Source organism: Suncus etruscus, chromosome 7, assembly GCF_024139225.1.
Source record: "Suncus etruscus isolate mSunEtr1 chromosome 7, mSunEtr1.pri.cur, whole genome shotgun sequence".
NCBI classification, from domain to species: domain Eukaryota; kingdom Metazoa; phylum Chordata; class Mammalia; order Eulipotyphla; family Soricidae; genus Suncus; species Suncus etruscus.
In genome coordinates, this window is record NC_064854.1 from 6,076,317 (window position 1) to 6,091,745 (window position 15,429).

The following is a 15,429-nucleotide window of genomic DNA, read 5'->3' on the forward strand; positions in this document are numbered from 1 at the left end:
AAATTGCTTCTGAAATTTCTTTTGCTAAGATCTATCATAGAACATTTCAGATTTAGGAAACTAAAACATGTTTATAAATCCTAGAAAATAAGATTCAAATATAAGAGTTTCAGCAGATAATTTAAGATTTACAACTAGCATACTTTTCTTATGAAGTTAGAAAAGTTTCTCTCTAACCATTTAACTAATGTCTAAACTAAACTAAAGTTTAGTTTTAAGAGTAAATTTACTAAGATAGTAATTTTTGCTTAAAAAAATTGAACATGTGAAAAATAACAAAATATTACACTAAGATGCTCTCTTCAAACACAAACCACAGTGCAAGATTTGTAGATATTTTGACATTCGTTTATAATATTTTGGTAGTTTCCCCTTCTCTCAAAATATTTACATCTTAAGACCCACTCTTCCCTCTCAGTCATGGTAGTCCAGTATGTGGTTACCAATAAAATAAGGGGATAGCCTGCTTTGTATTACTCAGGTGTTTGAAACATTACAATGCTCTTTTACTTTTAAGAATTAATTGAAGTTGATACTTTCAAGAAATGATATCCCATTATAGGTAAACACAAATCAAGGACAATTTACATGACTTCTGCTTTAACATTTCTACTAAAATTAATATCATATTGAAAATAATTCTAAACAATAACTATGGCATGTGAGTGTTCTTCGTTCTCCTTTCTAGCATTTTACAATATGGGTCTATTTAGATTTTTTTTTAAAGTCTTGAAGTCCGGAAAGATAGCATGGAGGTAAGGGTTTGCCTTTTCTGCAGAAGGTCATTGGTTCGAATCCCAGCATCCCATATGGTCCTCTGAGCCTGCCAGGAGTGATGTCTGAGCATGGAGCCAGGAGTAATCCCTGAGCGCTGCTGGATGTGACCCAAAAACCAAAAAAAAAAAAAAAAAGTATTGAAGTCTAAGAAAAAATTAGAAGTGAATTTTTTTTCAACTAGTTTCACAAAATACGTGAACTTAATTAAAACCAATCCATAGCACATGCTATTATGAAAACTTTTAATTTTTATATGTATTTATTTAATTATTCTTTTTATTTGGGGGCCACACCTGGTGACATTCAGAGGTTACTTCTGGCTCTGCGCTCAAAAATCGCTCCTGGCTCGAGGGACCATATGGGACGCTGGGGATCGAACCCAGGTCTGTCCTGGGTCAGCAGCGTGCAAGGCAAACACCATACCACTGTGCTATTGCTCGGGCCCTATTATGAAAACTTTTAGTCATATAGATTTACAAATATCAAGAAACAATATTTTCATCAGTTAGGGAAATAAACATTAGCTTCTCTACTCAGATTATACTATTCATATTGGACTAAAACTCTAGTATTCTCTACTCAGAGTGATCAGAAATTTCTGAAACACCAAGTCTTTCATATTTAAGATTTTCTGACAGTGGCACAAACAGGTCAACAATGAAGTTTACAGAGGTTTACAACAGCACAGTTAAAAACTGTAACTTCTTTACCTCTCCTCTTGGTATGCCCAAACAAATATCATGCACAGCAGTAGTTTTCTTGAGGAAGCTTCGGTAATTTTTACTTAGGTTGCATAACACAAGGAGGTCTCTATCAGTTCTTCCTTTCAGCACTCTCATTTGCTCTTTCTCAACATCTATATCCTTAGAAGATGTGACTGTGCCTTGGAGGTTGGGGTGACCTCTGAGAAGAAATAATAAATTCAAACTTGAAAGACAGGATTTCAACAGTCTAGAGAGAGAAATAAAAAGATCTTACAAAACAATGCAACTGCAGCAGCAGTAGCAGCAGTTTCTTTGTCTATTTGAGTCCTGAAACTTGCACATTAATAACAGGCATGAGATGGGGAAATGAAAAAGCTTCTTTTCAGCTTTGTGAATCACAAAGTTATGTACTAATTACAAGTATATATATGCTTATATATTATAAAATATATGTACATAAATTAGGTACTAATTATAAAAAGAATGTATCACAACTTAATACTTGTCCAAACACATTTTTTTTGTTGCTCTTGTTATTTTGCTTTTGGGGCCACATCAAGTGATGTTTAGGTCAGGGGTTACTCCTAGCTTCAGTATTGCTTGTAGGGGACCATACAGGACAATGGAGATTGAACAAAAGTCAGCCACATAAAATGCCCTACCTTTGGTACTATAATTCTGAACCCTTGTACTTTTAACAAGTGGACCACTTACTTAATAAATCATATTCTCTAAATTGTATTCAAACATCACAATCACACAATATCTATCGAATTGAAGGAAAACACTATATTGCATATGTAAATTAGGATTTTTAGCTAAATATAAATTTCATTTTCTACTCTAATTTATTTTCTGTAGTTTGTTTCATTTGAAGTGCTTGTTATTTTTAATTGGTGCATTTTAAGTTTGAGTAAATTTATATGGCTTTCATAAACTATAATATGCTAAAAGTTTAATCATTAAATTTTTAGGATACTGGTCAACACATATGATTCCTGATTATGCTAATGTGATATAAAATACATTATGATTTTATATTAGAAGAATTGGGTGGGGCCAGAGTGATAGCACAGGAATAGGGCATTTGCAGTGAGTGTGGCCTGTCTGGGACAGACCTGGGTTTGATAACTGGTATTCCATATGATCCTCTCAGCCTGAGAGGAGTGCAGAGCCAGGAGTAACTACTCCTGAGCACTGTCAGGTTTGGCCCAAGTCCACCCCCCACCAAAAGAAAAGAAAAGTTAGGTCATAAGAACATAGGAAATCAATGTAGTAATTTTTTTCAGGTGTATTAAGCTCTTTTGATATGTTATTAATTAAATGAATTCAAATAGTCCTGGTATTTTAGGCTGCCATTCTCTTCTCCCTATAAAACATTTTTTATATTTGAAGTCACTATTGATATGAAGCCTAATTTATTCAATCACATGTGTCACCTTCATTCCTAAGACTTTCAATATCTGTCCCAATGTTACTTAAATCTGCATACATGCCCTTTTCCTAATAGGACTCACTTGATATGTTTTACAAAAAACTTCTTTGTTTTTTTGTAAATAAAATGTCTTTGATTCTGTGTGGTTCAACTACATGATTTGTTCAAATGTCAAGTCATCCTAGGGAACATTTTAATGAGGTTTCTTCTTTATTTGAAGGTGAGATTTTGGCCATAGCCAACTATGCTCAGGGCTTTCTCCTGGCTATGTGTTCAGATATTACCCCTGGTGGTACTCACAGAAGTCAAATAAATAATATCTAAGAGCTGTCCCAAAATATACAACCTGGTGCTATTTGGCAAGGTCTTAGTCCTAACAGGAAAATGGATGCTTCTTGGGAAGTCACTGGCCAGCAGAAAGATGGCATACAGATCTGGGGCTAAATAAGTGATAGTCAGGAAGTAAATTATTCACTGGGGAATCATGTTGACCACGATCACAGTGATTAACTTATAAGGAGAAGGAAAGGATAATGCATCTCAGATGTAGAAACAGTTCAATCTCTTCCAAAATTCAGCGATGGCAAGTACAAACTATGTTCTGAAAAAAATAGAATATTATAACTAAGAAAGTATATGTATACATATATATTTATATATACTAGAAAACATCACTGATGACTCCAATAGAGCAAGAGGATTTTTAATCAAAACATGAAGAGAACATCAAGCTAACCAATTGAAAGTGGTGAAAGAAACCATTTCAGGCAAAGGGCAAGCAGAGTGGGTAGAAGAGAGAACATTCATGAAAATGAGCTTTTTAATTTAAAAGATCTTGACTCAGAACATGAGGCTCTATTATTTCTGGTCATTTCTGGGCCAGATATGCTCAATAGAAACACTGATTACATGGAGAGGGCTTTAGGTTTAGCCCCTTTCAACAATTGAAACCATATGGTACATAGAAGGAAATGGGGTCAGAAAACTACACCATATTGAAGTTATAGGCATCTTTAAGGATGAACCACTGGCTAAACAAGTGGAAACTAAGATATATAAATTGGACTACATAAAAAAAATTGAAAAGCTTCTGTACCTGAATGGAAACCAGTGCTATTGGAAAGGAAGAAATTACTTACCCAATACCCATTTATCTGATTAGAGGTTAATATCTATGATACACAAGGCACTGATAGAGCTTAGCAAGTAAAAAAAATCTAACCCTAGCCAAAAATGGAGAGAAAAAAATGAGAACAAATGAATAGATAAAGAGACTGTGGTACATCTACACAATGGAATACTATGCAGCTGTTAGGAAAAATAAAGTCATGAAATTTGCTTATACATGAATAAATATTGATCATATTATGCTGAGGAAAATAAATCAGTGGAAAGGGATGATCATACAATGATCACACTCATCTGTGGAATTTAAAAAAAATTAGTATGGTATCAATATCCAGAGACAACAGAGATGAGGAACAGGGGGACAAGTTTAAAGTAGGAAGCTTGCCACAGACATCAGGAGAGTTCACTTAGGGCAGAGAATTGGCCACTAGGACAATGGTAGTTGGAAATGGTCACTCTGGACAAGCACTCTGGGTGCTGAAAGGAGATAAAGCAATAGGCACGATACCCCCTCAGCAACAATATTGCAAAATACAGTATCTAGAAGGTAAAATGGCAAGGAGAGAGAGATAGTAAGTGAAAGAGAGAGAGAGAGAGTGAGAGAGAGAGAAAAGAAAAATGTCTGGCTCTGAGATAAGCAGAGGGAGAGTGGGAGGAAAATTGGGAACACTAGTGGCAGAAAATATGGAATGCTGAAGGTTGATGTATACTGTGTGGCTAAAACTCAATGACAAATTTGCAACTGTGAAAAAAAGAAAGATCCAACTGATTATGAATAAATTTGTAACCTCACTGTTTAAGTAAAGTAATTTAAAAAAAAGGTCGGGGATTTGTTTTCAGAGTTATTTTTTTTACTTTGATAAAATTAAAGGAATTACATCATTACATTTGAAAAGGGAAAGACAAGAGATTACCATCCGAGATCTGCATAAGTGATCACCATCAAATATTAATAATACATCAATAACCTTTCATAGGCTCTCCGGTAACATAATTTTAATTAGCATTTTCTCTTTAAAGGATCCTTCTCAGAGTTTAATTACTGGGATCATACTGCACTCAGGCCAAATGGTTGTGAAACATAAAAATATATTACTTATTTCTGTTAATTAAAAGGTATTATATGTAAGTTCTTTTCTTGCTTGTTTGTCTTATTTTGGGCTACATCCAGGGGGGCTTAGGCATTACTCCTGGCTCTTGGTTTAGAGATTGCTCCTGACAGGCTCCAGGGACTATATGGGATACTGGGGATGGAAATTGGGTTGGTCATGTGCAAAGCAAATGCCCTACAGGCAATGCTTTTGCTTCAGTCCAAAAGGTATCATATATAAATTCTTTACACATCTTTGCAAAGATATTCTAAGTCCTACTCAGAACAGGAGAAATAAGTATATTGAAGATAATTCATGTTATATGTCAACAAATATATAAGTATACTTTATTTTGAAATACAGTATTGTTAAGCCTCATCCTAACAACAGAATTTGGCAAAGGACAAGTGGTTATTGGCATTGGATTTCTAGGCACTTAGAGGTGGTGTCATTTCATCCTTAAATAAAGTATCATTATAAGATATTGACTCAATTCATTCTAAGCGCTACAATAAAAGTAAGAGAAAAACTAAGAAAATTAAATGGAATATAAAATAACTGTAAAGTGATCACAACTACTTACCTTATCTTTTGCCACTTTTCTCTCTAATGAGGGTTACTCAACCAATCAAAATGAGAAACAAGCATAAGATCTCAACTCCTTAGAAGTGTTTGTGATGCCAAGTAGCCAATTTATTTCATCTTTTAACTATATCATTAGAGTTTCTCTTCCTTCTTCATTAAAAGTTTGTGCTTTTCAATTAAAGCTCTACTGAACATACCTTGACTTCTGCAGAAGATCCCAGTGAAGGAGAATCCTCAAGATGAGAACAATAGTGCCTTGTAAAAACAATTGTACGTAGATCCAGCCCAGGAAATTCATTTCAAAGGGACTAACATAGGAATCCATACCGACACTATGAGTCAAGTCAAATTTTATCTGGTTATAACAGAGTTCTATTAGTCCCTGACCCAGACAAAATTGAGGGAAAATAGTGAAGGCCCACTTCAGCACATTATAAATGTTCTGCATATACTGTACAGGAAAAACAAAAGGACAGAGAGAAGAGAAATTAAATTAAGAGCTTGCCACAGTTTCCATTTCTCATTGTCACCTGTATTCTAGGCTTTCCTTATTCAATTACTGTGTCACAAAACAGAAAGCCTTAAGTTAATTAGTTCCGGAGCTTCAAGTTAAAATGTTTTACCTTGCAAGATTTGGAGCTTACTTGTAATTCCTAATTCCTTTTTTACTGATAATTTCTCTCTTATCAGAATGTTTTTACTAAGTATGTCCCACAGATGTGTTCAGAAGGAAATTCAGTTATTGGGTTTTGTATATTTGCAATTATACTTAGTCCTTTTGGGGGAGGTATTGGGCCACACCCGGTGATGCTCAGAGTTACTCCGAGCTCTATGTTCAGAAATCGCTCCTGGCTCAGGGAACCATATGGGAGGCCAGGAGATCCAACTGCTGCCAGTCCTAGGTCAGCCCCATGCAAGGCAAACTTCATACCGCTGTACCACCACTCTGGCCCCAATATATTTGCAATTATATAGGAATTTGCGTCTATGTAAATTATACCTCAAATCTTAGTCATAGCTATTGCATAGTAAAAATTATTTTTTGGAGATAATGCTAAAATGATACTTTGGGGATCGTGGGGATGAAATTGTTGTTATTGTTGTTGTTGCTGTTTTTAATGTGAGAAGGGCATTAATTTTGTATAATCAATGGCTAAACTGCCAAGGACTTATCTGATGTGCTTTCTTATTCATATGTGGAAATTCTCCCCAAATTGTGGTGATAATGAGATGCAGAACTTTAGAGAAGTCATTCGATTTTAATGAGACCATGAAGGTAGATGGAATTAATTCTGTTCTATAATGCCAAAGTTACATCATTGTTCTGTCTCTGCTATGTGAGAAGGTAGTAGTTTTTGATCCAAGAAAAGACTCCTCGCCAAAATCTGTCCATAAATCTATAATTTTGAACTTCCTGCCTCCATTATTGTGTAGAAAATTTATCATTTTGCATGCCTATAATGCTTTGTTATAACATCTCCAATTAAGATACATGAATTAGATAAACCACCATAAGATAATAACGTTCCAATTACTCTATAATATAAAGTATTGTAATTAGTGTTTAAGTAAGATGTAAAATTTCTAGTAAATACTTAGTCTTCACTGTGTCAAGTGTATGTAATATTATTAAAATTTAGAATATACTGATATAAGAACTAAAATGATAAGGAAAGGAATGAAAGGAGATTAAATGGGAAACAAGCTTAATATATTATTATATATGGAAGACTACCTATTTCAACAATATAATTATTAAATTTTATGGCCACAGAAATAGAGTGTTGCTCAGGTATTCAGAGACCTATGCTTCATATCCTGAGGTAGATGACTGGCTCTACCTGCCCTTTCTCAGAAAGGGAGGCAAATGAGCACTCCCTGGAGTGTCCTTGGTGGTCCCCAAAACACTAAGACTGAGCTGTAAAAATTAAGAACTCAGTCTAAATGTCATATTTAACTAAATCTTAGTATGAGTGGTGCTTAGAACTCCTGAGCACCATTAAGAAGGATTCCACCCATTTTTTATAAGTGGTATTATAATTAACATATGGCTTTCATTTTCTTTGTGTAGTTTAATATTTCATAACTATTAACTTTATTTTAATATTCATAAATATTTTATTTTTATTAAAAAGATATGTTTCCCATTCGATTTTGTTTTATTCTCAATAAATGTATAAAATGTCATAGGTAAATATTTTTACAGATGAAGAAACAAGGTGTCAAGAAGCAGATTCTGCATCAAACCTTATCTTATGTGGGGGTCCAGACTCAGAACATTGTTTTTAGCTTAAGGAATTTGTTTTTGCTTTTGTTTTATAAAGGATCATCATATTTAAAGAAAATAATGTAAAATAACTAAAACATGGCTCATTAAACTAAACTTTTGCCCCCCCAAACTACTTTAAAAATATTTAAATTAATAAAACCATTATTTTTTGTGGTTGAGGGCCACACTTGGAGGTGACAGGGCTTATTTATGCCTCTGCACTAGGTGATCATTTAATTTTCCATTTCTCAGTGCATGGAGGACAATATGGGTTCCAGGGATCAAACTCAGGTCAGCAAGTACTCTACCCTTTGTGCTTTCTCTCCAAACCCCCCCAACAAGAATATATTAATTATCAATTAAGCTCATATTTTTCAGCCTGTCTCCTCTTATGCTCAAACATAACAATTGATCATGTTTTAAGGTTATTGAATATTGTAATATTTTCTGAATATTGAATTGTCATACTCAAATTATTATATCATATTACATCATATTCTAAGCATGGCAATATACAAAATTTGTTTAGTCATATCATAACTATTAAAATAAAGTTCTAACATTGGACAAATATAGTATTGCTTTGCACATACATGTTCCCAGCCCATGTACATGTCATCTGTATGCATAGGATGCCCCATCTTCTCTCTTGAGAGGTCTACTTTCACATTTTTCATACTTTATCTCTGGGACACGAACCCCAGCTCTCTCTGTCTTTGAGAATCCTTCAGTTTCCTTTTAGGGTATTACTCTATCTCTTATCTCTCCTCCTCAAATAAAACCTCCAAATAAAATCTGCTTTATCTTCAAATAAAATCAAATATGGTTACAAAATTATCAGTTATATATATTTACAATAAATTATAAAGAAATATTTCTTATAAACTATAACATACTAGTATAAATATTTTAAATAATATTTATAAAGGTAATATAAAATTCAACAAAGAATTTTAAGGTCATTTATTGCAATACTACAGTCTATTATCATTTGCCTACTGCCTTAAAGAAAACAAGAATATTTTGTAATATATTCCCTTACTTATATTGAATGACTGCCATTAAAAAATTATAGGTTTCAACCACTTCTAAAGGGGCTAATTAACTACCTTTTATAAAACCATGTTCTTGTTTCAAATGATACCACATTAAAAGATTTTCTTATTTTTTTCTTTTTGGGGGGTCAAGGGGAGATTTGGGCCACAATTGGTGGTGGTCAGGTGTTATTTCTGACTTTGCATTCAGTAATTACTCCTGGGAAGCTCCAGAAAACATTTGGAATACCAGGGATCAAACCCACGTTGGCCACAAGCAAGGCAAATTTCCTCCTTGCTGTACTATTGCTCCGGTCCGGAAAACATTTTCTTTTACGAGATATAAGTCAGAAATTGAATTATATAGCTTTAACTGAGGATTTGATTAAGTGACATATTAAGGATGGTAATTTTAGATATGACTCTAAGTCTGAACAAGTACTTGTATGAATTGTTGGGCTTGTGGATAGCTCAAACTGACAGATTCCATAACTAGTGTGCATTAAGTCCTAAATTCAATCCTGGGCACCACATGTCCCTCTACTACCCCAGTTCTTTAGGGCGTAGCTCCTGTGGTTACTGAGATTCACTATGTTTTCTATAAAAATATAAAATGAGTAGCAGCAGGACTCAAACTCCAGGAGGAATAAAGAAGATACTTGGTGAAAATAAAATAATATGTAAAAGGAAACTATGAGATTGTCTTTTACTGGCATACTCAGCAAGAAAGCCCATAAATAATAAAGATAGACATAGCACATCTCTGCTTAGAATTCTACTTTTTTTCTCTTAGAATTCTATACTTTGTATATCAATATATACAAATATATAAATAAGCAATAATAAATAAGCTTATTGCATATGAATAAGTCATAAGACGTGGCAAAACACAAAATGATCATTTAACATACTTTTATATACAAAACTTGTATAATATTTTTATTCAGACTTTTAGGAATAACAGAATTTTGTTGCTTCTCCTGATTTCTTTCATTGCTCCTCTAAGGCCATATTGCTCTGCAATTTGTAAATAAATGTTTTAAACCACTTATTAAATTCGGCTTATTATATAAACAATGTGAGAAATAAGAACCAATGAGTTCAGTGATCTACAAAAGCAATAAAATCTCTAATATTAAAAAAAAGAATTTGATATTTTTCCAATGTATTGCTCATTAAGAAAACAACTGTGTTCATATGGGGTGGGGAATAATATTTTTCCAATAACTTTGTACTACTGTTATAGGAATGGCAAAATTTCTAACTATTCCTCTCTGAATGGGAACATATATTACTCCTTTCATTCTCTATTTTTATATCCATAGACAATTTTCATCAAATTCCTCAATAAAAAATAAATATAAAAATTAGATAAAAAGCCCTGTTGCACCCACAACCCACAATTGCTGTCATGGCACAGTTCCAAAGTTACTGCTTTACCACTGAAATCTGCAGATGCCTAACTGTCCAAAACTCTAGTCATGCTGACATTTTGGCTGAGTTCTACAGGATCTTGTCAGAGTGAAAGCGGGCAAACTCCTTTTGCTCTTCTATACTTCTGGAAACCCTGGCAGACACAGCCAAGCCCCACAGCCAAGGCCATATCAGCACAGTACTTAAATTTTTTGCACTGTGCGGCCATCTGTGGCCACACAATTCTTCAAATTGTTTAAGATTGACATCCCAGTAGGAACATAACAGATTAGATGTCCAAGTGTATAGACACCTCAGCATGGTGCAGAGACCAAATGAAACCAATCACAGTATGATCAACTAGCAACAAACATCTTAGTAAACCTGACAATGACTTAATGATCCCATTGTGAGATATAATAATTTTCTCAAATTTTCTTTTCTGTATTTTTTTTTTGCTGATACCATGACCACTTAGTTCTAAACAAAAAATATCAATTATCTCATGTCTGTTTAAAGGAACAGTCTAGAAAATCAGTTAAAAGTAAGTTAGAGTCTAGGAACAATGGTTGAGGAAATTTTACACTAGAGGTGGGATTCCTTTGGATCATGCAATGTCAGAAACAAATGTATTATGAGCAACAGGATGTTGGTCATATTTAAACATGATGTTTAAATAAAGTAAGAATATTTTAAAATGATAAAAAAATAACTGAGCTTATTTTCTTTGCAACCTTATCTCATGATTGGCAGCCCATGTATTACTAGAGATTTAATATATAGAAGGAAAAACTGTATAATGTCTTTATTTATTCCTCATTCTTCTCAAATTAATACAATTAATAATTCTACATGCTTTCATTTACAATCTTTACTTAATAATAGAAATTAGTCTCAATAATAAATTCTAACAAATTCCCCAATAGCTTATTTTTATGAAATGCATAATGAAGTTTACAAACTCGATTCATTAGAAGAATATTAGCTATCACTGGGAATCTCTGAAAGTCCTATAACAATCGACTCTAAATTAAGCAGATTACATCCCTAATTCATTGCCGAAAGACCAGCAGCACATCTTCCAGAACTGAGAGAGCTGAGTTTATTTTAGCCTACAATTTCTGTCCAGTAATCAAATACCAAATACCCAGGGTTCCTAAGGAATTCTGTCTCATGCAAACAGTAAGAAATAAAGCAGTAAAGTTCTGCTTTTAGAGGTAAATCAGCCTACAGCGTACTTTTTAGATGATGTTAACCAAATCATAGCTATTAAAACTGCACATATTTGTTTATTTGCATCTATCTTCTTTGGATAACTTAAGTAAGTAAATACCAAATGTCTATATTTAATTCCAATTGCAGAACCCAAAACAAAACCAACCAAACAAACAAACATAAACAATGAATAAGCTAAAATGAATATTCACTTCTAGCTGTGCTGAAAATTCCTATAACCCACTTACCTGAGATTTGGAAATGATTGCCAATAATCGGGGCACGATCGTCATCAGCATGGTGCAGAGACCAAAGATGAAGTTCAAAGACACGTAAGAAATGAAAGCAATATCTGGACTGGAGAAGATCCTGGTTATCAGATACAGCCATGGGAGAGTTGCATATCTGAAAAGGAAAGTGAAAACCAGGTTTATTTTTATTTTTATATAATGTTTATGTGAATAAAGGTGAATTTTAAATGATGCTTTATGCTTTATGGACCTGCTCACTTTGTTTTACTTAGCAAGCCGAAAATTTACTTAAGAATATGCCACAGTGACATTGGTGACGGGAGATGTGCACTGGTGAAGGGTACATTCTATGACTGAAACTCAATCATGAACAATTTTGTAGCCAAGGACCTTAAATAAATTATTTTTAAGAATATGAAAAAAATCTCACAGCATTTTACCAAGAAAAAGCATATGTTATGAGACTTCAGGGTCTCATAAAAAGCATATTTTAAGAGACTTCATATCTACCACAATATAATGGGAAGTACAGTGAGGAGGGGAGAACTTAGGTCAACTGTGAGCCATGCCAACAATGTGGCCTGGATAAAGCAAGACATATCTCCACCATCTCTCCCCTAATGTGGCATACCAAATGTTTTCCTTGCCTCTTTTTCTCATTAGTAGATTTTAAAAAAGATAGCTTTAGTGGCAATAAAAATTTAAAACTGGCAGAATATGAAAAGAAAGATGCATTTTCTTTCTCAAACTTGAAATTATAATCTAATAGCAATCAAGACAGTGTGGTTCTAGAGTAAAAACAGACTCAGAGACTAATAGTAGAGGTAACTTTGGCATTGAAGAGATAGTTTAGTGAACCAAGACAGGGTTCACTTCCAGAACCATGGTCAAAAGCTTGGAGATTCAGCCTGTAATATTTTTAAAAATAAAATAAAAATATTTAGCATTGAATTATTTTAGTATATAAATATTTTCATTTTCTTAAACATTGTCCACATTTCTATGTAGAGGCATAAATATCACATATAGGAAGATCAATATATTCCTCAAATCAAGCAAATGTGCTTTAAAACGATCACTACCAATAATCCTGTGTCTTACAGACAAACAAGTGTGTGTGTATAAAATTTTTAAATGACCTTTTGTCCCTGATATTTTCCCTATGAAAAAAAGTGACAAACACTTGACAAAATATTTTCAAAAGCCAGGGTGGTGTCATAAGAAAGAGAAAAAAAGATAGTTTAAATACAGAATTTTATGAGAAACTCTTCTAAAGTCAATTGAAGAGTTAGGCGGGATTCCATATTTGAGTCCCCGATTTATGTCAAAATGAGAGTGACAATCCATTTCAAATGCACTTTGGCAACCAACTTGGATATCTTTCTGAGTCGGAGTCAATGCTACCTTCATTGCGACTGTGGCTTTGTTTCCCTTCCACCGACCATCCTCTGCTAGGGCTTGTTTGCTCAGCCTGCCTTGCTGAAGCAACATAATTGCTTGCAACGAGAGAACATCATGAAGCTGACAGCAGGTTCAAAGTTATCCCACGGGATTTTTTCTTTCAGAAAACAAACCATAATTCTGCAGCAGTGTTTCTCATCACATACCCAAAAAGTGCCAGCAGGAGGGCTGTGGCTGCCAAGTTCTCACGAAAAGTAAAAGCTGATAACTGAAAGGCGACAATAACAGCAACACACAGGCAGACGGAAATCGAGTAAAAGAGCTGAGAGAGGACAAAGAAAATCGGAATCAGATGGGAGCATTTGTTATGATTACTGATAGTCTAGTTTCAGTGTTCTACTATGCCCACTATTTTGAATACTCCTAGTTTAGAGTTGAATAATGAATAATAATTACCCCCAAAATCCATTTGTTGAATCACTAGACACAAGAATGGGTCTTATTTATAAATGAGGCTGATAAATGGTGACTGCATATTATATGTATTTATATATATTATATAGGTTGATTTATTAGATATGTATAATAGAGTATCTCAGGATACAGAGACACCAAAGAAGACTATATATGCCCTATAGAAAGAAGGTAGCCAGTATAACACAGAAAAATTATATATATAATATATATATAATTATATACATATATATATATCCTTGGGATATAGAATCTAAATCTTTCCCATGAAGCATTGTTTCTCACTCTTAGAAACAAGGACAGACTCGCCATTCTTCTACATAGACTGATTGATATTGAGGTACCTCCCCTACTTTAGTAGGTCTCATATCCTAGGGTTGGGTTTTTTTTTTTTTTTGTGGCTTCAACCCACATACATACTAGTATGTTACATTTTTAATCCCAGGTTAATAGCATTTCCACAGAGTTCTTTGACCTCCTCATATAAAGTTACCGATAGCCCAAGTGCCCTTTTATTATTGCACTAAGTCTAGTCACAGGATAATTCCAAATTATATATTACTTAATATTTTTACTTATTAGTTTTATGCATTCCTCCTAGAAGAATGCAAGTTCCGTAGAGATTAGAAATCCTTATGGTTCTATTCATAACACTTTAGACATGATGAACTGCATAAGATAAAGAGAAAACACATAGGGTAGCAGCAATAAGAGAGTATAAAAGAGATTTCTAGTTCAGAAATTTGAGATCCCTTGTGATATGAACTCTGATCCTCCCTTGACAGGTTTTATTCTATCCTGGACCATTTTCCTTTATTGCCTCTAAAAATTATGATCATAGCTCACTCTAAAATTGCAGGCATGGCAGACTGAAATGCTCCATGGTACTGCAATCCTAGGGTAGAAATGTAACTGTCTCCTGTACTGCCACCAGTGTCAGCATCTTTTTCCACCAAAAATGTCCATGGATTGTAATGGGAAGATTACAATTTTAATAACTTATTTTGTTGAATCATTGTGAGATACACAGTCACAAATGTTCATGATTGAGTTCTAGTCACACAATGTCCAACACCCATCCCTTCTCACCAGTACACATTTCCCTACAACCAACATCCCCCAGTGTTCTTTCCCTTCTCTCCCTTGTCTCCCTCCTGTGGATCTCTTTGGCAAACATTTTCTTCTCTCTTTCTCTTCCTCTCTCACTCTTTTTTTTTTCCATCCAGACATGCTTGTTTGCGTATTGCTAATTAAGGATTATCATGCATGTGACTAACTTCCAGCAGAGTTCTTGTCCAGAATGGTAATTTCCAGATACCATATTCATAGTGAGACCTACCCTATTTTAGCTACACTACCATTCTTTGTGACAAATTTCGTATCATAGTTCACAATTCATAGTAAAATATTTTTAAGATAGATACGTCACATTAGACTCAGTGATAAGCTTTCATTGTAATAATAACACTACAATTCCTTGATTTACTATATCTTTGAGTTGATGAGTTTACTCTTTCTTCTATGAATGTTCCTCAGTAATGAGTAAGAAACTAAAGACTAGATTTACATAGTTTTGAATAATTTTCATAAACAAGCTTGGATACTAGTGAAATGTACACAGTATCTCAACAAAACTTAGTGAGTAAAATTGT

General features: G+C 33.9%; 1 protein-coding gene across 1 annotated transcript in view; it reads right to left on the reverse strand.

Annotated features, from left to right (window-relative positions):
- The window catches only part of ABCA13 (ATP binding cassette subfamily A member 13), a 288,890-nt gene that overhangs the window by 44,722 nt on the left and 228,739 nt on the right, over window positions 1-15,429 (reverse strand). The window contains 4 exon segments of the mRNA XM_049777030.1: window positions 1,488-1,680; window positions 5,918-6,171; window positions 11,900-12,056; window positions 13,510-13,625. Coding sequence (XP_049632987.1) covers window positions 1,488-1,680; window positions 5,918-6,171; window positions 11,900-12,056; window positions 13,510-13,625 — 720 coding nt within the window.